The sequence below is a fragment of the Scyliorhinus torazame genome, chromosome 4, assembly GCF_047496885.1.
Source record: "Scyliorhinus torazame isolate Kashiwa2021f chromosome 4, sScyTor2.1, whole genome shotgun sequence".
NCBI classification, from domain to species: Eukaryota; Metazoa; Chordata; class Chondrichthyes; order Carcharhiniformes; family Scyliorhinidae; genus Scyliorhinus; species Scyliorhinus torazame.
The window spans coordinates 311,949,444-311,975,426 of NC_092710.1; the positions used below are offsets into that span (position 1 = coordinate 311,949,444).

At 48.6% G+C, this 25,983-nt stretch overlaps 1 protein-coding gene across 1 annotated transcript in view; it reads left to right on the top strand.

Annotated features, from left to right (window-relative positions):
- The first annotated feature begins 217 nt into the window (after positions 1-217).
- Positions 218-25,983, top strand: part of acoxl (acyl-CoA oxidase-like) — a 667,710-nt gene continuing 641,944 nt past the window's right edge. The window contains exons 1-2 of the mRNA XM_072500077.1: positions 218-536; positions 20,520-20,616. Coding sequence (XP_072356178.1) covers positions 358-536; positions 20,520-20,616 — 276 coding nt within the window. The 5' untranslated portion in view covers positions 218-357. The remainder of the gene's footprint in view (positions 537-20,519; positions 20,617-25,983) is intronic.

Consider the following 25,983-nt stretch of genomic DNA (forward strand, 5'->3'; position numbering starts at 1 on the left):
ATTCTTGCTATCCATTTTTAAAAATTAAAACAAAGGAAACTTCAGTGCTTTTAAAAATATATATATATTTTATCGCAATTGGGCGGCCAGTTCAAACTAAAACGTTCCTCTGTGGCTGCTGGTGCCTGACTTGTGTGCTGCTGCTGGCTGACCTGCAGCTGCCGCCTGCCGGCCCACCCGGGCCTCAGCCGCCCCGCCCACACACGTCGCGCGCTGACGCGGCTCCAGCAGCACGAGCCCAGCCTGGCGCTCGTGCGCGCAAAAGTAACCAGAGCGGAAAATAAAAAGAGATACATTGTGGCCCGGGACAAAGCTGCCGACCCGCGGAGGGAGAGGGCAGCACCAGAGTGAGACAAGATGCGGAAGGACCAGCAGCAACAGGGGGAGGAGGAGGTGGTGGTGGAGGCGGATTCAGTGCAGGGGAGTCTGGGCATCAGAGACACTTCGCTGGCCAGGTACCTGGACGGGCAGCACTGGCAGCTGAAGAACGAGCTCCGCCAGCAGACAGCCCAGAGCCAGCTGTTCTCTCAGCACAGGTAAACCAGGAGAGGAGAGCGGGGGGAGGACGGGCCGGGTCAGCTGATGGAATCCTTCCTTTTTCCGGGTTACCGTTTGTTTTAAAAAAAAATCTTTTTTTTTTGAGTGGAGAATTTCTTGAATACCGTCTGGTGACGTTACACCAACCTCTCCCCGCCCCCATTGCCTTTTGCTGGAATTTTATGTCTGCTGCAATCAGCTGATGTTGCTTCAATCACAACCCCGGTCCTGAGTCATTTTTAAGAATGCTTAATATTCGAGCAAGTTTGTCCGATTCATTTTCTAAAAAAAAAAATCCAAAAACAGTCACCGCGAATAAAGTTTTAAGGCCTCGTGAAGCTCTGGACTCGGTAACTGTAAATTGCTCCATGTTAGTGTGGCGTGTCTGAGGAGCCTAAAGGCATCTCTGAAGTTGCAGATGGGAGGTGCTGCACTTTGCATTTGCTCACCAGATGCCCACCACTTGCTACCTATATCTTGCAGTGCTGGTGGTGGCTGAAACAATGCTATTAAATATACTGCTTGCTTGGATCTCTCTGTGTCTTGATGTTAAATTCAAGCTGTTTTTCAGAAGCTGTTGCACTGTTTTGCCTGGTGGTGTTTATATGTACATATATTGTGTGTGTGTGTAAATATTTTTATGTATTTGTTGAAACAGTGAAAAATTGGCCAGGAGCACAGTTTGTGAAATGGCACACAAGGTTGAACAATTGTTGAACAGTTTTTTGGGGGGTTCTCGAATTTAGCGTTGACAGCGCTTAACCACTGTGTTATCTTTGATGTCCCGGGCACTGATAAATTTATACATTCCAGACAATGAAAAGTTGCTATCTTGTGGGTTTGCAAATGGACTTCACCTTCTGCAACAGTAGATTTCTCACGTTAGAAGAACATGGGAATTAGGAGCATAAGTAGGCAATTCAGCCCTTTGAACCTACTCTGCCATTCAATGAGATCATGGCTGATCCCTTGCTGGTCTCAAAGCCACCTCTCTACCTGTTTTCCAAATCCCTTTAACCCATTTTTAAAAATCAGAAATCTATCTATCTCCCTCTTGAAACCATTTAATGATTTGGACTCCACCACAATATGGGGCAGCGTGTTCCACAAATTCACCTCCCTCTGCGAGAAGTAGTGCCTCCTCATCTCAGTTTTAAATCTACTGCCTCTCAACCTATATCTGTGACCTCTTGTTCTAAAAGCACTGCAGCCATTTATATCAGGAACTCTGAGCGACTGCACCTTGTATGTGTCAACTAAAAGTGTTTGTTCTGCTTGAAGGTTATTGAGATGTTTCCCTGATATGACCAGGTCCTAAGTAAATCCAAATCGTTTTAGACTATCAGACATGAAGCTGGGTACATTAGGACGAAATGTTCTGCCTCGTATGCAATCTGGCCAAGTAGATTGCATGCTTGTTCCAGGTTGCTGCTGGTGACCTAACCTGCACCAAGTCCCATTCATCCATCATCCGTATGCTCACATATTGGTTCACATGTGGTAATGTCTGAAAATTAGAGCCAGATCATTCAGGGCTGAAAAATAGGAAAGGCAAAGTGTCATGGAAGTTTGGATGGTTGATCAATTGTTCATTTTAGATCCAAAATTGGTAGGTTTTCATTTTCCGATGTACTGAAGAATATGGGAGAAGGCAGCTATATGGAATTAGGCATTAAATTAGCCCTGATCTCATTAAATAATAACAACAAACTTATTTTTTCCCCCATAAATTTAGAGTACCCAATTCATTTTTTCCAATTAAGGGGCAATTTAGTGTGGCCAATCCACCTACCCAGTGCCCTTGGGCTGCATGCCAGGGAAATGTATTGGATTGGATTTGTTTATTGTCACGTGTACTGAGGTACAGTGAAAAGTATTTTTCGGCGAGCAGCTCATCAGATCATTAAATACATGGGAATAAAAGAAAATACATAATAGGACAACACAACATATACAATGTAACTACATAAGCACTGGCATCGGATGAAGCATACAGGGTGTATGTTAATGAGGTCAGTCCATAAGAGGGTCATTTAGGAGTCTGGTGACAGTGGGGAAGAAGCTGTTTTTGAGTCTGTTCGTGCGTGTTCTCAGACTTCTGTATCTCCTGCCCGATGGAAGAAGTTGGAAGAGTGAGTAAGCCGGGTGGGAGGGATCTTTGATTATACTGCCCGCTTTCCCCAGGCAGCGGGAGATGTAGATGGAGTCAATGGATGGGAGGCAGGTTCGTGTGATGGACTGGGCGGTGTTCACGACTCTCTGAAGTTTCTTGCGGTCCTGGGCCGAGCAGTTGCCATACCAGGCTGTGATGCAGCCAGATAGGATGCTTTCTATGGTGCATCTGTAAAAGTTGGTAAGGGTTAATGTGGACATGCTGAATTTCCTTTGTTTCCTGAGGAAATATAGGCGCTGTTGTGCTTTCTTGGTGGTAGCGCCGACGTGGGTGGACCAGGACAGATTTTTGGAGATGTGCACCCCTAGGAATTTGAAACTGCTAATCATCTCCATCTCGGCCCTGTTGATGCTGACAGGGGTGTGTACAGTACTTTGCTTCCTGAAGTCAATGACCAGATCTTTAGTTTTGCTGGCATTGAGAGAGAGGTTGTTGTCGCTACACCACTCCACTAGGTTCCCTATCTCCATCCTATATTCTGACTCGTCGTTATTTGAGATCCGGCCCACTATGGTCGTATCGTCAGCAAACTTGTAGATGGAGTTGGAACCAAGTTTTTCCAAGCAGTCGTGTGTGTACAGGGAGTAGAGTAGGGGGCTAAGTACGCAGCGTTGCAGGGCCCCGGTATTGAGGACTATTGTGGAGGAGGTGTTGTTGTTCATTCTTACTAATTGTGGTCAGAAAATCGAGGATCCAGTTGCAGAGTGGAGAGCCAAGTCCTCTGTTTAGGAGCTTTGATATGAGCTTGGCTGGGATTATGGTGTTGAAGGCGGAGCTGTAGTCAATAAATAGGAGTCTGATGTAGGAGTCCTTGTTTTGAGATCCTCTAGGGATGAGTGTAGGGCCAGGGAAATGGCGTCTGATGTGGAACGGTTGCAACGATATGCGAATTGCAGTGGATCAAGGCGTTCTGGAAGTATGGAGGTGATGCGCTTCATGATCAACCTCTCGAAGCACTTCATTACGACTGAAGTCAGGGCCACCGGACGGTAGTCATTGAGGCACGTTGCCTGGTTCTTCTTTGGTACCGGTATGATGGTGATCTTTTTGAAGCAGGTGGGGACCTCGGAGTGGAGTAGGGACAGGTGAAAGATGTCTGCGAATACCTCTGCCAGCTGGTCCGCGCAGGCTCCGAGTGCACGACCAGGGATCCCGTCCTGGCCCGTCGCCTTCCAAGGGTTCACTGTCAGGAAGGCCGATTTGACTTCGGAAGCTGTGATGGTGGGTATAGGTGAATTATGGGCTGCTGGGGCAGTCGACAGCGGATTGTTGGTTACCTGCTCGAACCGAGCATAGAATGCATTGAGTTCATCGGGGAGGGGTGCGCTGCTGCCAGAGATACTGTTCGACTTCGCTTTGTGGCCCGTTATGTTGTTTAGTCCTTGCCACAACCGCCGAGAGTCTGTCTGTGACTCTAACTTGGTTTGATATTCTCTCTTGGCATCTCGGATGGCTTTGCGGAGGTCATACCTGGATTTCTTGTATAAGTCAGGGTCGTCTGCCTTGAACGCTTCAGATCTGTCCTTCAGTAGGGAGTCAATCTCGCGATTGAGCCATGGTTTCCGGTTGGGGAATGTACGTACTGCTTTCTTTGGCACGCAGTCGTTCACACATTTGCTGGTGAAGTCTGTGACGGTGGTGGCATACTCATTTAAGTTGGTCGCTGAGTTCTTGAATATGGACCAGTCCACTATGTCTAAACAGTCACACAAGACTGCTAAATGGCTACTTACCACCTCCGATCCCCTCAACAGTTAGCTTCTAGTTTTTAAAGGGAGTGCTAAACAACGCCCATGTGACATCTCGTTGGGAGCTGGTTAGTTCCCGGGAGGCCGTTATATTGGACTTGCATCTCGCAAATAAGATGCAGTTTGGTCTTAATTGGTGTCTCACCATGTCTGGGTGGGATACGGTACACACTATTGAGAGCGGGCCGATTAGATCGGGAACGAATTTGCGGCTGGCATGGATCCTGATTTTGGCCTCTCTCCTGCTATTTAACCGCTTCACCCGGATCTGCGCCGGCACAACAAAGCCATTAAATCACGCCCTTTTGCAAGTTATTTCAGCTAGCAATGCACAGTGCTGCCCAAATATGGAATAGTATTTCAGCTTGTACGCCTTTTTTCTGACATCTACATCCAGCTTTAACGTTGACTCCTGTGGAAATCCATGATTCACTTAAAGTTGTTTCACTTGAAGTGGAGGTTTCCAGCTACACAACCACAAGGACTTGTTTCTCTTTATGTGACATGATGTTAAATGTTGTTTGATTATTGCTCTTGTGAAGTATGTTCTACTAAACTAAGGGTGCTATACAAATGCAAATAGATAATGCAATAAAAATTAAGTTGGTTCAATTTTAAAAAGTGGCTAACGTGTTCTGCCAGATTTCCATTCAGAGTAGAGTTGAAAATTGATGCCATCGCTACAACAGGTTGGGGTTCCATAGCTTGCAAAATACTTGCTGAACCACCCTCACAGGAGCATAGCCAGTCAAATTGCTTCCATTGTCTAAGAGTTTAGCCCACAGTTTACCCCGGTAGGCGTACTGGGAATAGCTCAACTGTACACTCCACGTACCAACAACGCTCCCACGAGTATCTCTTTAAAATGTTTAAGAGACTGTGTCAGTACTAACAGAGCTAGTAATGTTTCCAAAACAGTTGGCGTCACCACTTGAGGGAATCCGTGACATTCTGCAGTCCTCCAATTGATTTTTCCAACGCAGCCAAGACAACAATTTTCTGATTTAGATGAATTGATTGGAGTAGCAGGGGAAGACTTGACTGATTTTGTGGCTGTTGTATGGCCTCTGTTGCATTTGCGAAATGCATTTGAATGCAACCGCATGGCCTGGTGTGGCATTTGCTGTTACATTCAAATGTATTCCTTTCCCAGCTTTTGCCTCGCCCACCCCCAGACGGAAATATAATAATAGTGCCCTGAATGCCGCAACTTAAATGGAGTGTTGTGAAATGAAAATCGCTTATTGTCTCGCGTAGGCTTCAAATGAAGTTACTGTGAAAAGCTCCTACTCGCCACATTCCGGAGCCTGTTCGGGGAGGCTGGTATGGGAATTGAACCGTGCTGCTGGCCTGCCTTGGTCTGCTTTAACAGCCAGCTCTTTAGCCCTGTGCTAAACCAGCCCCTAAGTGGGACACAAATATATGAATGCTTAACGTCGGAGTCACGCAGACACTATTATATACTCGTGCCAAGTTCCTTCTGTACTGTTGCTGAGGTTTGGGTTCCATGCAGCAAAACACAATTTGCTTATTTAATTTCCAACGGCATTTAACAGGCATGTAACTGAGAAGATGGCGCATAGTCATCGAGGGTGATATTAAGTGGGGTGTGCAATGGCTTTTTGGCAAAATGTTAAAGTGGAAGTTTTAAAGGAGTGTAGAGGTTAGAGGAAGGGAATTTGAGCGCTTGGAGGCTAGATGGCTGAATGCATGGCCTCCGATGGTGCGGTGGAAGGAGCGAAACATGGAAATGGAGATTTGGGGTATGCGGGGGTAACCGTTTTAAGACTGGAAGGGAGGAAGACCATGGAGGGACCAGAGGACAAGCCAGGAGGGCATTGAAATAATTGCGTCAGGAGAGGGACAGCAAATGCTGTCCTGGCCAGCTAAGCCCACATCGCGTAAAAATGAATTTTTAAAGAAAAGATCACAAAAGGACTGTGGCTAGGAGAGAGGGGGATGTTGTTACAAAGATGGATGTTAATGGTCTTTGCGATAGATGGGACATGGGCTTGTACTTACGGAAGGAAAATCTTGCCTCACAAATCTTCTGGAATTCATCAAGGATGCAACTAGTAGAGTTGATAGAGGGCGGCAACGACTTTGCGGCTGACGGCAGCGTTGGTTGCCTGGTGGAGAGGGGGAGGTGGCTCATTGCATCCGCATAGGAAATCTTCATGTTCCAGCACTTGTCCGTATGCGGCGAGCAACAGGGCCCGACGCTGGATCTGAGCTATGGGGAGAATCGACTGACCCTCCTTAAACAGGCCTAATAAAAGCTTATGGTCTGTGAAAATGGTAAACGTATGTAGACATACTGGTGAAATTGTTTTACACTAAAAGAGGACGACCAACCCCATCTTCTCGATCTGCACGTATTTCCTCTGCGTCAGTGAGTATCCTGGATGCGAATGCGATGGTCTACTACAGCCCATGCGGTGGGTGAGGAAGGCTCCAGGAGATGCATTGCATGTCAGGATGAGTGGTTTGGTTGGGTCAAAATGGGTCAGCAATTTGTAGGACGAAAGTTGTCGCATTACTTCCAAGAAAGCCGCCCACTGCGCTGGGCCCATTCCCATCGTTGGCATTTTTCAATAGTCTGTAGAGGGGGGGGACCGGGGTAGCCATGTTCGGGATGAACTTCTGTAATAGTTCACAAGCCCCAGGAATGAACGGAGTTCCATTGGTCCTTCTGACGCGAGGACCTGTTGGATTGCCCGCACCTTGTCCTCAACGGCGTGTAGGCCATGGTGGTCCATGTGGTAACCCAGATATGTGGCCTCTGCTGCATTGAAGACGCATTTCTTCTGCCAGAGGCGGATGCCGGCCTCCTCGAAACACCGCAGGACTTCGGCCAGATTCTACAGATTGAATTGGATTTAATTTAGTGCCCAGTGTACCGAGGTTGTGTACAGTTCAGGCAGACTATTCCAAACATGAAAAACGATAGGACATACATAAATACACGCATAAATACATAGACATTGTATGCAGTGTAGTACTAAGCACAGAAGATACGTGGAGTGATCAGTTCAGTCCATAAGAGGGTCATTCAGGAGACTGGTAACAACCTGGGAAGAAACTGTTTTTGAATCTGTTAGTGCATGTTCTCAGACTTTTGTATATCCTGCCCGATAGAAGAGAGAATAACCCGGGTGGGAGGGGTCTTTGATTAGGCTGCCTGCTTTCACAAGGCAGCAGGAGGTGTAGCAAGAGTCAATGGATGGGATGCTCCTGGTGGAGGAGCCCTAATCAACACATCGACCAGATGTACCGCTACTCGAGAGAACCACCACAGGATGTTCTCCTTTACTCTCTGAAAAATCGCACATGCCAAAGAGACTCAAAAAGCAACCGGGTAAACATACAGCCTTTGGTGCGTGTTTATCATCACAAAATGACGGGAGCCAGGGTCCAGGACCAGCTGGAGATATTCGTGGCTCACATCTAACTTCGTAAAGTGCAACCACCACTGAGTTTCACACACATCTCCAATGCGAGGGGCTGTTTATGGTCCAGATGAGCGACACTGCTTACCGTCATCTTGTAATTGCTGCATAGGCGTACAGAGCCATCGGGCTTCATCATTACGGCGCGTGTAATGACTAACGTTCCAACGGATCCAATTCGGCATCCATATTAGGCCTCCAAGCATATGGGACTGGTCGAGCGCGAGATTAGCGTGACTGCGCCAATGGGTCAACAATAATCCGGGCCACTGCCACCTTTAATGGCGCCCAGGTTTTCCTGGAAAAGGCGGGTTCATTCGGCAGACCCTCTGCCAATCCAGATGGAGGTGTCCCAGCCCAGGAAACCCGGCCTGCTTCCACGCACCACTACTAGCAGTAGACTTACTGATTGCTGCCCATATGTAACTGGGACCACTGATGTACCCACAATCATCACTGGCCCCCCTGTGTGTGTGGAACGTCAGGCATTGGGGTCTTGTAGAGCCTCAGAGGTCTGACCAGATTTTGTTGAAGATGCGGCAGCTGACCATAAAAATCGTCGCTCCGGTATCCAGTTCCATCTGGATGGAGTGACCATTTACCTGCAATGTAACTTGGATTGGAGCCACTTGTGGTGGTGCTGCTACACCGTGTAGCTGCTGGTAGGATGTGTCTTTGTTGTCCCCATCGCAAGCCCGATCATGAGAGGGGCGGTCACATCTGGAGGGGGGGGGGGGGGTGGCGGCCGGGGCTATCTGTCGCCTGTCTCGGAGACCTGCTGCTGCTGGTCCATACCCAACATGGTTAGGGGATGCTGCGAGCCAGCTCTCTGGGCCTCAGTGACGGTGGCTGCGTCCCTGTGGTAATTGCCCCATCATCGGGGGCCCGTCTCTTCCAATCTCGGCAAGGCTGAAAAATGTTTGATCGGGCAGCCTAGGTTCAGGACCACCATGCCTTTGAGTTCCTAGACTCCCTGCTCAACGTTTTCGCTATCTCGACCGACCACTGCAAATTCGGTGGGTCTCCGCTAGGAGTTTCCATTGTGTTGCCGTGTCCCAGATTCCACAGACCAAACGGACTCTTTCATTCAATCGGTGCTCCAAACTCACCTTCAGCCAGTTTTCACATTCGGGCAAAGAAGCTGTTAGTAGATTTGTCCTGGGCAACCATATGAAACTTGAACTGGCGAACGATTATCGGAGGCTTGGGGTTAAAATGTTGCCATACAAGGACTACTAAGGCTGCGAAAGACCATGTATCTGATGCATCCGAATGGGTCAAACTTTTTATGATGCTGTAGGATTGTCCGCCACAAGCAGTGAGTAGTATTACCATTTGCTGTTCGTCCCCAACGATTGCATTGGTCCGAACAAAAATACTGCATGTGTCCGATCATCAGTACCTGTATTGTACGGCACCAATTTTCCAATATGAGGTATCCCTGCCAGTCGGTGGGAGTCCTCTTCGAGGCCGAAACGAAGTGGTCTGGGTATGCAGCACTCGGCGCCAATGGCAGCTCTACTTAACCCTCGGCGCCAGTGTAGAATCCTGACACAGTGAACACGCTGGGAACGGTAGGTAGGATATGCAACAAATACTGGTTTATTCTCGATACACCAAATACTTTCCACACCCCGAAGATTTTCTTTCCCCGACCTGCACCCAGGACGGGCTTTTTGTACTATGAGGCATCCCCTTAAGGGGGAAACCATGTCCCGTCACCGGGATAGTTCATATTCCATGGAGGTCATGGGGAACTGAATGGTCTACACCCCGTGACCTCCATGGGGGTTGTAACAATGATGTGAAACAACCCCACCCCTGAATATATTCTAGATTTTTTAAAAAAATTACCATCGGTAGGGAAGAAGAAGGATAAATGTCACCCTTAGCCATTGACATGGAAACATGCTAGTTGACAAATGACCAAATTCATTGAATTCAATTTTAAGTTTATCACGGCATTTGAACTCTCAACATTTGAGCTCCTTACCATAACCACTGTCACAAGTGAGAGAGGGATGCGTTAGATTGTTTTGTCAGTTGACAGAAGCAAATTGGTAGTGATGGCTCCAATAGCAGAATCATTTTTTACATTTTGACAAGATCAAAATAGAAAGAGCTAAGGAGGCTTGCCTTTATTACCACTGATCCATGTTTGTGGCAACCATTACTAAAAGGCACCCAGGCGAGGTTAGTTCCCAGGCATGGGAGAATCCCACAAACACATATTTAAATGAACATAATGGGGTCCAATGAGGGTGAGATCCAGATTAAAAACAAAATAGATTACAACATCTCGCGAGACTCTGGTATGTCTGGCGAGACTTGTAGTACGTTGCAAACCTCGCGCGAGGCCTCTTTTGAGATTCAACGACCTCGTCCCCAACACCAAGTCGGGAGCGACGAGACCGTTAAATCGCACCCACCGAGTCCCTGTAAGTTAATTGAATGTTGGAAGAGGAAGCTACATCTGACAACTGGGGAAGGGAGTATTGTGAGGAAGAGAGGGTGGATTCAGTGGGAGAAGGACTGAGGTCTAGACGGTGGACTCACAGTGGGGAGAAAGGGCGGCACAGTAGCACAGTGGTTAGCACTGTTGCTCCACAGCGCCAGGGTCACTGTCTGTGTGGTCTGCACGTTCTTCCCATGTCTACGTGGGTTTCCTCCGGGTGCTCTAGTTTCCTCCCACAAGTCCCGAAAGATGTGCTGTTGATAATTTGGGCATTCTGAATTCTCCCTCCGTGTAACCGAACAGGCGCCAGATTGTGGAAACTAGGGAATTTTCACAATAACTTCATTGTGGTGTTTTAAATTTTTTTTAGAGTACCCAATTCATTTTTTCCAATTAAGGGGCAATTTAGCGTGGCCAATCCACCTAGCCTGCACATCTTTGGGTTGTGGGGGAGAAACCCACACAAACCTGGGGAGAATGTGCAAACTCCACACGGACAGTGACCCAGAGCCGGGATCGAACCTGGGATCTTGGTGCCGTGAGACAGCAGTGCTAACCACTGCGCCACCTTGCTGCCCTATTGTTGCAGTGTTAATGTAAGCCTACTTGTGACAAAGATTATTATTGTTATTAAGACTGAGGTCATTTTTGAGGAAGTAGCAGTATTAATTCCACCTACAGCTTTTTCTTTAGATAAAAAAACTGTCAATTGTGAAGTAATCAATCGTTTCACAATTTTAACAGGAAACTGTCTCTCACAAGATGCGCAGAAGTGAATTGGGAGAGGTAGTAGAAGGAAAGAAGTACGGATGGTTTACACAAGGACTTGTCCAACCTTTTAGCTTGTGGTGGCCACGTTTGCACATTTTCTCACTCGAGGGGTGCCAAAAAGCAAATTTCGGAAAGAGAAAGTTTGGAACAACAGTAAATTGAATTTCAAATAAGGTTGAGGTTTAAAGGAAATAAACAATTGCTGAGCAAAAGTACAGTCATGTCATAGAAATAAGAGCAAGTAACCAGCATGTGAGTGTCAGTGTATGTGGGGTGAGTGAGTGAGAAACCCAAGACTGGGCGTAAGGCAGGATCACACTCACTAAATCTCTCATACTTGCCTCCTCAGTCTCTGGCACCCACCCACAGTGTTCACACACTAGCCCGTGTCTCTTGCACCCAACACCACTCTCGCACATGCCTCCCACCACATCTCTCGTAGACACCCAACCACCTGCTCCAAACTACACACCCTCTCGCAACCACGTTCACCGCTGCAGTGCCACTTCACCAGGCCTACGCAAATATTGTCCAACCGGGGCCCGCAAAACTAGGGCCTCCCACCCTCGACTCGGACTCAGTCTCCCTGGACTTCAGGTTGGATGTACCTCGCTTCCTGGTCTCGAGCCTCACCATGTTGCTTCACTTCCCTCGGCCCTTTAGCACACTCATCAGTGTCCGCTGCCCCTCCAATCACTCACTCACTCACTTCCTGCTGATAGGCTCACTTGCCCGCCTATCAGAATCTGAAATGGAAGAGACTTGGCCTGTGATTGGAGGAGTAGCTCCAAGAATAATCTTCTATTGAAACAAGTGTTTGATCGGGTGTTTGAAAACTGGTGCCGGGGGCGACATAGGGGCTTGGCAGACCGCTTCTGGCCCCTCTGGTCGTACATCGGGTAAGCTTGCTTTAAAATATTTCATGAGATAACCTTAGAATTATTATTTGGAGATCTAAGCTATGAATCCAAAACTTCTCAGAAATGTCCTTGTATTTATAATGTGTTGGTTGCCTTCAATAGTTCTGTAAAACCAGCTGCAGTAGAGTGACCAGATCAGTGGCATTGACTGGCTCAAAAATCCTATTTTCTGACTCGTAATGACTTACAAACTCATTCAACTTGGCTTTTGCTCGCCTCTCTCAACTCCCTTCTTCTCCTGACTTGCTGCTCCCCTCCCAATTTCCGCCCCTCCTGCTCATCAGCCCTCCCTCTTGTTACTGTCCTTCCCAACCCTCGTGCTCACCGTCTCCCTCCAGCTTGCTAATTCCCTCAAACCTGAATCCTTGAGGTAAATGGTAGTTCAGGAAAGAGGTTTCGAGCGGGAGGGTCAAAGAGGATGGAGTTGGTGAGCAGAAGGGTTGGTGGATGGGCCTCAGGAAAGATGAGTACCGACCTCGCTCCAGGAACTGATCCAAGTGAATTACAGTTGTTAATTCTACCTGAATTGTGTCAGGCATGGTTCTCGCCTGTTAATTTTCTGCCATGATTGAGTCTACCAGTTCCTTGCCCATGAGCACTATTGGCAGTAAACCTCACCATCGGCTGGCTATAATAATTAAGTGTGCAGCCCAGGCATGCAGCTTAGATTCGACACTGGTCCCCACTGCAAACCTTGATTCCCTGGTCACTGAATTCATCCCTCTTCCCATCTACTGTTTGATGCTGAGCCAAACTGTTTGCAGCCTCCATTTCTATTTACCCCGGAGCTGAACTTCGAGCGCCATGACCTCTCCTTCGTCGAGGTCACTGTTACCTGAGGGAGATATCAGTAAATTGGTCCAGAAATGAGACTCCAACGTAGCAGACAATTTAGGGGTTAAATAGTCTGAAGGGAAGAAAAACCCAGCTAGCACAGAGTCAGAGGGATACCCCACCTGGCTGAGTAACATTGTCCCAGTCAGACTGAAACTTGTAAGTGGGAGTACACCGGATGCCCTAGATCCATTGTTCTTTAGGACACTTCTGTCTGACCAGTTTTAGCCCATGACAGAATCCTATGGCCTCCTTGTCCGTCAATGGGACGTTAGTTGCATATCAATAGTATGGCTCTGTTCTTTTGTATAAACAGAAGTGGGCAATCAAACAGCCAAGATATGCTGATGGTTTCAAGCCTGGATACCCCAGCAAAGAATCTTTGTTTGAGGGCTTGGGAGAGCTGAGAGTGTGTGTAGAAATGCTGTTTTGAAAAGTTACAGAGAAGGTGGCTTTGGAAATTGACCGAGAACGTCATGAAAGTTGCCATCGATGCAGGCTTTGGGAAAAAAGGTTCTGAGCAAATGTCCGTACAGAAGAAAAATTGCGTCGTAAATGCAAATATTGCCTTTGTCTGCCGGTGAAAGTGGCATGAGAGCTGCATGTTCTGTTACAGTGTTGTTTAATGGGAATTAGTGTGTTAAGGTTAAGAAACTGCATGCAATCTGTTATTGTTGGGGTTGAAGTTTAAATATTGTTTTCTTTTAATCGAGTTAGTTTATGAAATAGCCAAGCCCTATTTCTTATTATCACTCGTGGACTAAATTAATCTTCCCGCCCGCCTTAAGACTTAAAAAAAGTTCAGCCTCTGAGCCACTTTCGAGAGCTGAGCAGAAGGTGCCTACCTCAGCTCTGTGGCATTGCCCATCTCTAGCTCCCTCATTTCAATTGTTGCTGAAACCCTCATCCACATCTGTGTCACTTGCAGAGTGGGCGGCATGGTGGCACAGTGGTTAGCACTGTTCTTTCACAGCGCTAGGTTCGATTCCGACCTTGGGTGACTGTCTGTGTGAAGTTTGCACATTCGCCCCATGTCTGCGTGTGTTTCCTCTGGGTGCTCCGGTTTACTCCCACTGTCCAAAGATATGCGGGTTAGGTGGATTGCCCATGATAAATTGCTCCTTATTATCCAAAGGTTAGGTGAGGTTATGGGCTTATTCCAAAGCCTGCCTCGGAGGCAACTTTCATGACCTTCTCAGTTGATTTCCAAAGCCTTCTTCTCTGGCGGGGAGTTTGTTCCAGGTATGGTGCTGTTTTGGAGGGTCGTTGCAGGCTTGATGGGCTGATTGGCCTCCTTCTGCACTGTAGAGATTCTGATTTTGATTCTTATGGAACAGACGTAACTATCCTCATGCTCTTCTGGCCAGATTCTCTCTTTGTACTCTCTAAACTTCTATGTCTGTTGTTATGGGCGAGGCGTTTTCAGAACCCAAAAATGTAACATGGAGTTCAACCAACCTCCCCCTTTAATGTATTGTTGCTTTTCCGAGCACACGGCTTGTTCTCCAGGAGTGGGATTACAATTATGGACATGTGGGTTTTTTTTTTTTAAAATATTTTATTGAAAATTTTTGGTCAACCAACACAGTACATTGTGCATCCTTTACACAACATTGTAACAATACAGATAATAATGACCTTTTTTAAAATTTAAACAAAAACAACAACAAATAAATAAATATTAAATAACAAAAAAAAAAAAAAAAAAAAAAAACTAGCCCTAATTGGCAACTGCCTTGTCTCAGGCCACCCCCCCCCCCCCCCCCCAAGTCCTGGGCCGCTGCTGCTGCCTTCTTTGTTCTCCCCTATCTATCTTTCCGCAAGATATTCGACGAACGGTTGCCACCGCCTAGTAAACCCTTGAGCCGACCCCCTTAGGACGAACTTAATCCGCTCTAACTTTATGAACCCCGCCATATCATTTATCCAGGTCTCCACCCCCGGGGGCTTGGCTTCTTTCCACATTAGCAATATTCTGCGCCGGGCTACTAGGGACGCAAAGGCCAAAACATCGGCCTCTTTCGCCTCCTGCACTCCCGGCTCTTGTGCAACCCCAAATATAGCCAACCCCCAGCTTGGTTCGACCCGGACTCCTACTACTTTCGAAAGCACCTTTGTCACCCCCATCCAAAACCCCTGTAGTGCCGGGCATGACCAAAACATATATGGGTATGATTCGCTGGGCTTCTCGAGCACCTCGCACACCTATCCTCCACCCCAAAAAAATTTACTGAGCCGTGTTCCAGTCATATGTGCCCTGTGTAATACCTTAAACTGAATCAGGCTTAGCCTGGCGCACGAGGACGACGGGTTTACCCTGTTTAGGGCATCTGCCCACATCCCCTCCTCAATCTCCTCCCCTAGCTCTTCTTCCCATTTCCCTTTTAGTTCGTCCATCATAGTCTCCCCTTCGTCTCTCATTTCCCTATATATATCCGACACCTTACCGTCCCCCACCCATTTCTTTGAGATGACTCTGTCCTGCACCTCTTGTGTCGGGAGCTGCGGGAATTCCCTCACCTGCTGCCTCGCAAAAGCCCTCAATTGCATGTACCTGAATGCATTCCCTTGGGGCAACCCATATTTCTCGGTCAGCGCTCCCAGACTCGCAAACTTCCCATCCACAAATAGATCTTTCAATTGCGTTATACCTGCTCTTTGCCACATTCCATATCCCCCATCCATTCCCCCCGGGGCAAACCTATGGTTCTTTCTTATCGGGGACCCCCCCAGTGCTCCGGTCTTTCCCCTATGTCGTCTCCACTGTCCCCAAATCTTCAGTGTAGCTACCACCACCGGACTCGTGGTATAGTTCCTTGGTGAGAACGGCAATGGGGCTGTCACCATAGCCTGCAGGCTGGTCCCCCTACAGGACGCCCTCTCTAATCTCTTCCACGCCGCTCCTTCCTCCTCTCCCATCCACTTACTCACCATTGAAATATTAGCGGCCCAATAATACTCACTTAGGCTCGGTAGTGCCAGCCCCCCCCCTATCCCTACTACGCTGTAAGAATCCCTTCCTCACTCTCGGAGTCTTCCCGGCCCAAACAAAACCCATGATACTCTTTTCTATCCTTTTGAAAAAAGCCTTCGTGATCACCACCGGGAGACACTGAAACACAAAAAGGAATCTCGGGAGGACCACCATCTTAACTGCCTGCACCCTCCCTGCCATTGACAATGCTACCATATCCCATCTCTTGAAATCTTCCTCCATCTGTTCCACCAACCGCGTCAAATTTAGCCTGTGCAATGTGCCCCAATTCTTAGCTATCTGGATCCCCAGGTAACGAAAGTCTCTTGTTACCTTCCTCAACGGTAGGTCTTCTATTTCTCTACTCTGCTCCCCTGGATGCACCACAAACAGCTCACTCTTTCCCATGTTCAATTTATACCCTGAAAAATCCCCAAACTCCCCAAGTATCCGCATTATTTCTGGCATCCCCTCCGCTGGATCCGCCACATATAGTAGCAGATCATCCGCATATAAAGATACCCGGTGTTCTTCTCCTCCCCTAAGTATTCCCCTCCATCCCTTGGAACCTCTCAGCGCTATCGCCAGGGGCTCAATCGCCAGTGCAAACAGTAATGGGGACAGAGGACATCCCTGCCTTGTCCCTCTATGGAGCCGAAAATATGCCGATCCCCGTCCATTCGTGACCACACTCGCCACTGGGGCCCTATACAACAGCTGCACCCATCTAACATACCCCTCTCCAAACCCAAATCTCCTCAACACCTCCCACAGATAATCCCACTCCACTCTATCAAATGCTTTCTCGGCATCCATCGCCACTACTATCTCCGTTTCACCCTCTGGTGGGGCCATCATCATTACCCCTAACAACCTCTGTATGTTCGTGTTCAGCTGTCTCCCCTTCACAAACCCAGTTTGGTCCTCATGAACCACCCCCGGGACACATTCCTCTATTCTCATTGCCATTACCTTGGCCAAGACCTTGGCATCTACATTGAGGAGGGAGATTGGTCTGTAGGACCCGCATTGTAGCGGATCCTTTTCCTTCTTTAAAAGAAGCGATATCGTTGCTTCTGACATAGTCGGGGGCAGTTGTCCCCTTTCCTTTGCCTCGTTGAAGGTCCTCGTCAGTAGCGGGGCGAGCAAGTCCAAATCTTTTCTGTAAAATTCAACTGGGAATCCGTCCGGTCCCGGGGCCTTTCCCGTCTGCATGTTCCTAATTCCTTTCACCACTTCTACCGTGATCTGTGCTCCCAATCCCATCCTTTCCTGCTCTTCCACCTTGGGAATTTCCAGCCGATCCAAAAACTCCATCATTCTCTCCCTCCCATCCGGGGGTTGAGCTTCATACAATTTTTTATAAAATGTCTTAAACACTTCATTCACTCTCTCTCCGCTCCCCGTGCCGTCTCTCCATCTTCGTCTCTCACCCCCCCCTATTTCCCTCGCTGCTCCCCTTTTCCTCAATTGGTGTGCCAGCAATCTGCTCGCCTTCTCTCCATATTCATACTGTACACCCTGCGCCTTCCTCCATTGTGCCTCTGCAGTGCCTGTGGTCAGCAAGTCAAATTCCACATGCAGCCTTTGCCTTTCCCTATACAGTCCCTCCTCCGGTGCTTCCGCATACTGTCTGTCCACCCTCAAAAGTTCTTGCAACAACCGCTCCCGTTCCTTACTCTCCTGCTTCCCTTTATGTGTCCTTATTGATATCAGCTCCCCCCTAACCACCGCCTTCAACGCCTCCCAGACCACTCCCACCTGAACCTCCCCATTGTCATTGAGTTCCAAGTACTTTTCAATGCATCCCCTCACCCTTAAGCACACCCCCTCATCCGCCATTAGTCCCATATCCATTCTCCAGGGTGGACGCCCTCTTGTTTCCTCCCCTATCTCCAAGTCTACCCAGTGTGGGGCATGATCCGAAATGGCTATAGCCGTATATTCCGTTCCCCTCACCCTCGGGATCAATGCCCTACCCAACACAAAAAAGTCTATGCGTGAATAGACTTTATGGACATAGGAGAAAAACGAGAACTCCTTACTCCTAGGTCTACTAAATCTCCACGGGTCCACCCCTCCCATCTGCTCCATAAAATCCTTAAGCACCTTGGCTGCTGCCGGCCTCCTACCAGTCCTGGACTTCGACCTATCCAGCCTTGGTTCCAACACCGTGTTAAAGTCTCCCCCCATTATCAGCTTTCCGGTCTCTAGGTCTGGGATGCGTCCTAGCATTCGCCTCATAAAATTGGCATCGTCCCAATTCGGGGCATACACGTTTACCAACACCACCATCTCTCCCTGTAATTTGCCACTCACCATCACGTATCTGCCCCCGTTATCCGCCACTATAGTCTTTGCCTCGAACATTACCCGCTTCCCCACTAATATAGCCACCCCCCTGTTTTTCGCATCCAGCCCCGAATGGAACACCTGCCCTACCCATCCTTTGCGCAACCTAACCTGATCTATCAGTTTCAGGTGCGTTTCCTGTAACATGACCACATCTGCTTTAAGTTTCTTAAGGTGTGCGAGTACTCGTGCCCTCTTTATCGGCCCGTTAAGCCCCCTCACGTTCCACGTGATCAGCCGAGTTGGGGGGCTTCCCACCCCCCCCCCTTGCCGGTTAGCCATCATCTTTTTCCAGCTTCTCGCCCAGTTCCCACGCGGCTGTATTTCTCCCAGACGGTGCCCCCCCGCCCATCCTTTCCCGCACCCACTCCCCCCTTTCCCCAGCAGCAGCAACCCAGTAATTCCCCCTCCCCCCCCCCCCCCCCCCCCCCCCGCTAGACCCCCCGCTAGCGTAATTACTCCCCCCATGTTGCTCCCAGAAGTCAGCAAACTCTGGCTGACCTCGGCTTCCCCCCGTGATCACGGCTCGCCCCGTGCGGCGCCCCCTCCTTCCTGCTTCTCTATTCCCGCCATAATTATCATAGCGCGGGAACCAAGCCCGCGCCTCTCCCTCGGCCCCGCCTCCCATGGCCAACGCCCCATCTCCTCTCCCTCCCCACCTCCCCCCATTACCACCTGTGGGAGAAAGAAAAGTTACCATACCGCAGGATTAATCATACAATCCCTTTTCGCCCCCCCCCCCCCCCACTCGTCCCACCACTTTGTCCAAACGTTCATTTTCGTAGTCCAATCATTCCAATTTTTCTTCTACAATAAAAGTCCACGCTTCATCCGCCGTCTCAAAGTAGTGGTGCCTCCCTTGATATGTGACCCACAGTCTTGCCGGTTGCAGCATTCCAAACTTTATCTTTTTTTTGTGAAGTACCGCTTTGGCCCGATTAAAGCTCGCCCTCCTTCTCGCCACCTCCGCACTCCAATCTTGATAGACGCGGATCACCGCGTTCTCCCATTTACTACACCGAGTTTTCTTTGCCCATCTAAGGACCATTTCTCTATCCTTAAAACGGAGAAATCTCACCACTATGGCTCTGGGAGCTTCTCCTGCTCTCGGTCCTCGCACCATAACTCGGTATGCTCCCTCCACCTCCAACGGACCCGTCGGGGCCTCCACTCCCATTAACAAGTGCAGCATCGTGCTCACATATGCCCCGACGTCCGCCCCCTCCACACCTTCAGGAAGACAAAGAATCCTCAAGTTGTTCCTCCTTGCGTTATTTTCCAGTGCCTCCAACCTCTCCACAGATCGTTTCTGGTGTGCCTCCTGTATCTCCGACTTCACCACCAGGCCCTGTATGTCGTTTTCATTCTCTGCTGCTTTCGCCTTCACGACCCGAAGCTCCTGCTCCTGGGTCTTTTGTTCCTCTTTCAGCCCTTCAATCGCCTGTAATATCGGGGCCAACAACTCTTTCTTCATTTCCTTTTTTATCTCCTCCACGCAGCGTTTCAAGAACTCTTGTTGTTCAGGGCCCCATATGAAACTGCCACCTTCCGACGCCATCTTGGTTTCTGCTTGCCTTCCTTGCCGTTGTTCCAAAGGATCCGCTGCAATCTGGCCACTTTCCTCTCCTTTTTCCATCCGTGTCCAGGGGGAACACCCTTCTGGTTTACCGCACGGTGTTTTCAGCCGTTAAAATTGCCGTTGGGGCTCCTATCAAGAGCCCAAAAGTCCGTTTCACAGGGAGCTGCCGAAACGTGCGACTCAGCTGGTCATCGCCGCACCCGGAAGTCCCGACATGTGGGTTTTTAAACACAAAACAATGTTTATTCCTTGAACTCAACTTAACCTTTTAAATAAACATTGGATCTCTTAACACCCCTTACTTCAAAGATAACCCCAAAAATGGTACAACACTAAATAATCCCTCTCTGCCTCTTAAATCGTTTCATGAAAACCTGCTCCAGCCTTTGGTCACCAGCCTAATGTTGGCTCAATTTCAATATTTATCTGGCATTCCTGTAATGCACCTTGAAATGATTTACCATGTTAAAGGTGTAGGTTGTGCATGGGAATAAAATGGAATAAATAGATGACCCTCTTGGCGAATACAGCATGTATTTCTTGTCCTTCGGTACCCAAGCATTTTGCAATATTTCACTGGTTTTATTCTACATTTTAATGTTTGTTTAAGAATTTTGAAACAACTTTTAGATTTGCACGTGCTGTATGATCTACACGCTTGACAGGTGTGAAAGGTGGATGATGCTCGTTGATTAAAGGGGTTTATCTCTGGTAATCTATTCTTTAGGTATGACCTCAGCCTGGATGAGATGCGAGACCTTTCTTCCGAGCGAGTCAAGTTTGTTATAAAGCTACCAACAGTTCAACAACAGTTGGAAGAACAGGTATTGGCTCTCAAAATCCAATCCTATGTGCGTAGTGAAACAGAATATATAAGCAAAATGACATTTGGACACAAGGCCAGAATTTACTGTTCGAGGTGGGGTTCACATCTACTGGCTAGGAACAGGTGGAAATCGAGAACATACAGTGTAGAAGGAGGCCATTTGGCCCATCGAGTCTACACCGACCCACTTAAGCCCTCACTTCCACCCTATCCCTGTAACCCAATAACCCCTCCTAACCTTTTTTGGACACTAAGGACAATTTAGCATGGCCAGTGCACCTAACCTGCACTTCTTTGGACTGTGGGAGGAAACCGGAGCACCCGGAGGAAACCCACGCAGACACTGGGAGAACGTGCCGACTCCGTACAGACAGTGTCCCATGCAGAACCTTTTCGTGAGGCCCAACACACATTGGTAACAATTGGACATTTAACTAGACAGCGCGGGCCTCCCACTGATGTAATGAATCCCTGTTTACAGTGTTTCATTTTGAAGGGTTTTAATTTTCCACCCGAGTTGCATTTAAGTGCAATATTCCCCATTTTAAAAGGTACGGACAGAGTGATTCTGTCATCTCGTCCTGATGTGATGATGTCATCACGGGACCAGACCCTGTGATTCTGTGTGGAGTCTGGCTTGTTCTTGGCACCATTCTGTCCTTGCTGAACATTCGAGGAATGCTTTTCTTTTGTTACATTTTCAGGTTCCCCATTCCCCGCTCCTTGTAATGTGTTAAATTTCATTTTAAAACTGTTCTTTAACAGTACAATATACTAGCTGAGGAACTCTGAGGGATTTGTTTCTGAAAGAATTCTTGAAAAAGGCTGGAACTAAGTACTGTATGCTTTGTTTTAAAATTTCTTTGCTGCTTGGGAATCGGGGATACTGTAGAGTGTACTCTACAGTATCCGTGTTTGGGGAATGTTTTGCAATCTTGTGTTTTACTGGGATCTCTGCCAGGGTGAAGCCTGCAGACAGAGCCACAATTTTGAAGTTCAATATTTCAATTTTTACATTAATTTTTCCAGACAAAACCTGTCCTCAGAACCTAACTCCAGCTTGAACATTGATTCATCAGGGAATTAAAGTGATGATTTTCGGGAACACAACCATTACTCTAAGTGAGGTCTACTGCAAAAACCCAAGTTAGGGCTGAAATCCAGCACCTGAGAGTTGCGGGCTAAACCGAAGCAGCGCCACAAGAAAGAGTGGTCACTAGCAGTACTACACGGGGACCTTTACAAGGATTGCTGATGTAGTAGGGTTTGCTGTGTGGTTACGCAGCATGGTGAGTTCCTCACCAGTCATAAAATTAGTGGTAGTGGGGTCAGGTACCTACGTGGTCCTTAAGTGGCAATTTAAGGGCCTCCGTTGGCCACTGTTAATAGGTCACCATTCCCTTCCTCCCTTTCCTCTTGGAACTTGATCGGTGGAAGTTGAGAAGCAGCAGAATCTGCACCAGAGACTCCTCAATCAAGCGACCCACCCTGGTTTCGAACCCCGTACCGAAGTGGCATAACATTCCACCCATAATCTTGTGTTATGGGCCAGGGTTTAGAGAACCCCAAAGTGTATCATGGAGTTCACCTGACTCACAACTTTTAATAAATTGTGGTATGGGGAGCACACGGCCCACTCTACAGGTGTGGTACAGCAGAAATGGAAAACATATTTTTTAAAGCAAAATAATGTTTATTCTATGAACTCTAGTTAATCTTTTTAAAACATACAGTGAACATGTTAGCAACTATCAATTCAAATACAACCCCCAAAGAATACAACACTAAGTAATCCTTAATAACTTCCCAAACAACATCCGGAAGACAAAAGAAACACATTTTCTAAATAAAATATTTTTTTTATTGAAGTTTTCACAAAATATCAACAACAAAATGAAAAAGGAACCCAATACAATTAAATACAAAATAAAAGAACCCCTGTGCCCCCCTCCCCCCATACATAAATAATAAATTAACATCCCGAATTAACACATAGCAAACATTGCAAATATATACCCCCCCCTCAGATCCCCCAGTGTAGACAAGGAAAAATAAAATACCCCCCCCCCCCCCAAGGTTGCTGCTGCTGACCATTGTCTACCGTTCTGCCAGGAAGTCCAAGAACGGTTGCCACCACCTGAAAAACCCTAGCACCGATCCCCTTAAGGCAAATTTCACCCTCTCCAATTTAATAAACCCCGCCATATCGTTGATCCAGGATTCCACGCTTGGGGGCCTCGCATCCTTCCACTGAAGAAGAATCCTTCGCCGGACTCCCAGGGACGCAAAGGCCAGAATACCGGCCTCTTTCGCCTCCTGCACTCCCGTCTCCCTTGCAACCCCAAATATTGCGAGCCCCCAGCCCGGTTTGACCTTGGATCCTACCACCCTCGACACCGTCCTCGCTACGCCCTTCCAAAGCTCCTCCAGCACTGGGCACGCCCAGAACATATGGGTGTGGTTTGCTGGGCTCCCCGAGCACCTAACACACCTGTCCTCACCCCCAAAGAACCTGCTCATCCTTGTTCCGGTCATGTGTGCCCTGTGCAGCACCTGAAATTGTATGAGGCTGAGCCTCGCGCACGAAGAGGAAGAGTTCACCCTCCCAAGGGCATCTGCCCACGTCCCCTCCTCGATCTCCTCTCCCAACTCCTCCTCCCACTTGCCTTTCAACTCCACCACCGAGGCCTCCTCCTCCTCCTGCATCACCTGGTAAGTTGCCGAGATCTCCCCCCCCCCCCCCCCGAGAGCACACTGTCCTGTACCGTGCGTGGCAGCAGCAGCAGGAATTCCACTACTTGCCGCCTCGCAAACGCCCGTACCTGTAGATACCTAAAGGTGTTCCCCGGGGGGAGCCCATACTTCTCCTCCAGCTCACCCAGGCTCGCGAACTTCCCATCCACAAACAGGTCCCCCCAACCTTCTTATCCCTGCCCTGTGCCACCCCAAAGGCCCTCCATCTATTCTCCCTGGGACAAACCACGTTTCCCCCGTATTGGGGTCCACACCGAGCCCCCAATGCTGCCTCCACTGCCCCCAGATTTTGAGGGTAGCCGCTACCACCGGGCTCGTGTTATACCTCATTGGAGGGAGCGGCAGCGGCGCCGTTGCCAGCGCCTCCAGACTCGTACCCTCACAAGACGCCGTCTCCAGCCTCTTCCATGCAGCCCCCTCCCCCTCCATCACCCACTTATGCACCAGCGGCACATTGGTAGCCCAGTAGTACCCACAGAGGTTGGGCAGTGCCAGCTCCCCCATCCCTACTCCGCTCCAGGAACACCCTTCTCACCCTCAGAGTCCTCGCGCCCACACAAACCCCGTTATGCTCCTGTTGACCCGCCTGAAGAAGGCCTTCGGGATAAGAATGGGGGGGGGCACTGGAACAGGAACAGAAAGCTTGGGAGCACCGTCATCTTAACTGACTGCACCCTACCCGCCAGGGACAGCGGCAGCGCGTCCCACCTCTTGAACTCCTCCTCCATTTGCTCCACTAGCCTCGTGAAATTAAGTCTCTGCAGAGCCTCCCAGCTCCTGGCCACCTGGACCCCCAAATACCTGAAGCTCCTCTCCACCCTTTATAGTGGGAGCTCGCCAATCCCCCTCTCCTGGTCCCCTGGGTGAACCACGAACAACTCGCTCTTCCCCATGTTGAGCTTGTACCCTGAGAAATTCCCAAACTCCCTGAGGATCCTCATTATCTCCAGCATTCCCTCCCACCGGGTCCGCCACATACAGCAGCAAGTTGTCCGCATAGAGCGACACCCTATGCTCCTCCCCACCCCGCACCAATCCCCTCAGGTTCCTTGACTCCCTCAGTGCCATAGCCAGGGGTTCAATCGCCAGTGCGATGAGCAGGGGGGACAGGGGACACCCCTGCCTCGCCCCTTGATGCAACCGCAAGTACTCAGACCTCCTCTTGTTCGTGGCCACACTCTCCATCGGGACCTTGTACAACAGCCTAACCCACCTGACGAACCCCTCCCCAAACCCAAACTTCTTCAGCACCTCCCACAAGTACCCCAACTCTACCCTATCGAAGGCCTTCTCAGCGTCCATCGCCACCACTATCTCCGCCTCCCTCGCCGGCATCATAATAACGTTCAGGAGCCTCCGCAGATTCGTGTTCAACTGCCTCCCCTTCACGAACCCCGCCTGGTCTTAGTGGATGACCTGCGGCACACAATACTCCATTCTCGTGGCTAAGACCTTCACCAGCACCTTGGCATCTACGTTTAACAACGAAATTGGCTTGTAAGACCCACACTGTAGGGGATCCTTGTCCCGCTTCAGGATCAAGGAGAAAGAAACACCTTTTAACAGAAGCACATTAGGTTTACATTCACTATTGAGAACATTTTATAATTCTGAATTCACCAAATGATCAAGTGATAGTCATTTCATGGCAGAGAGATCAACAGTACACCTGCTTTGTCTGGCTTCAGCTCCAACACTGAAAACAAAACTAAAACAGCCTAAAACAAAAGTAAAAAGCTGACAGACCGCCCAGCTCCACCCACTCTCTGACATCACTGCAGTAATAAACACCCATTTCTTAAAGGTACTCTCACATGACACTTGGTTGACGTTGTCCCGACACCTTATGCAATACTACTTTCTATTCCTTCATGGGATGTGGGCTTCGCTGGGTAGGCCAGCATTTATAGCCCATCCCTAATTGCCATTGAGAAGATGGTGGTGAGCTGCCGCCTTGAATCTCTACAGTCCATGTGTAGGTGCTGTTGGGAAGGGAGTTCCAGAATTTTGACCCAGCGACAGTGAAGGAACGGCGATATATTTTCAGGGTGGTGAGTGACTTGCGGGAAGCCTCCAGGTGATGGTGTCCCCATGCATCTGTTGCCCTTGTCCTCCTGGATGGTTAAAGAGTTGTGGGTTTGAAAGGTGCTGCATAAGGAGCCTTGGTGAATTCCTGCAGTACATTTTGTAAATGGTACACATGACTGGCACTCGGCGTCACTAAAAAGAAACATTACCTGTTCACATTTATTTGCTATTTGTATGACCAAGTTAGCTCACACATTTCCTGTAGCTCAATGGTGATTAACGTTGGAAGATTTGCAAACTTCAATCTGTAGGGGTATTTTGGGGAGGAGAGCAGCAAGTGGAAATAAACCACGGATAGTAAAATTCTGAATGGAAATGGAGAGTTATCGGGTGCAAACATACAAAATGGGTTTGCAAGAAGAAAAACGTTAAAAAGGCAAATGGGATTCTCAGTTTTATTTATTGAGAACCAAAATTTGGTTTGCAGAGCTGGTTTAGCTCAGTGGGCTAGACAGCTGGTTTGTGATGCAGAACAAGGCCAGCAGCGCGGGTTCAATTCCCGTACCAGCTGAGAATTCTGAAT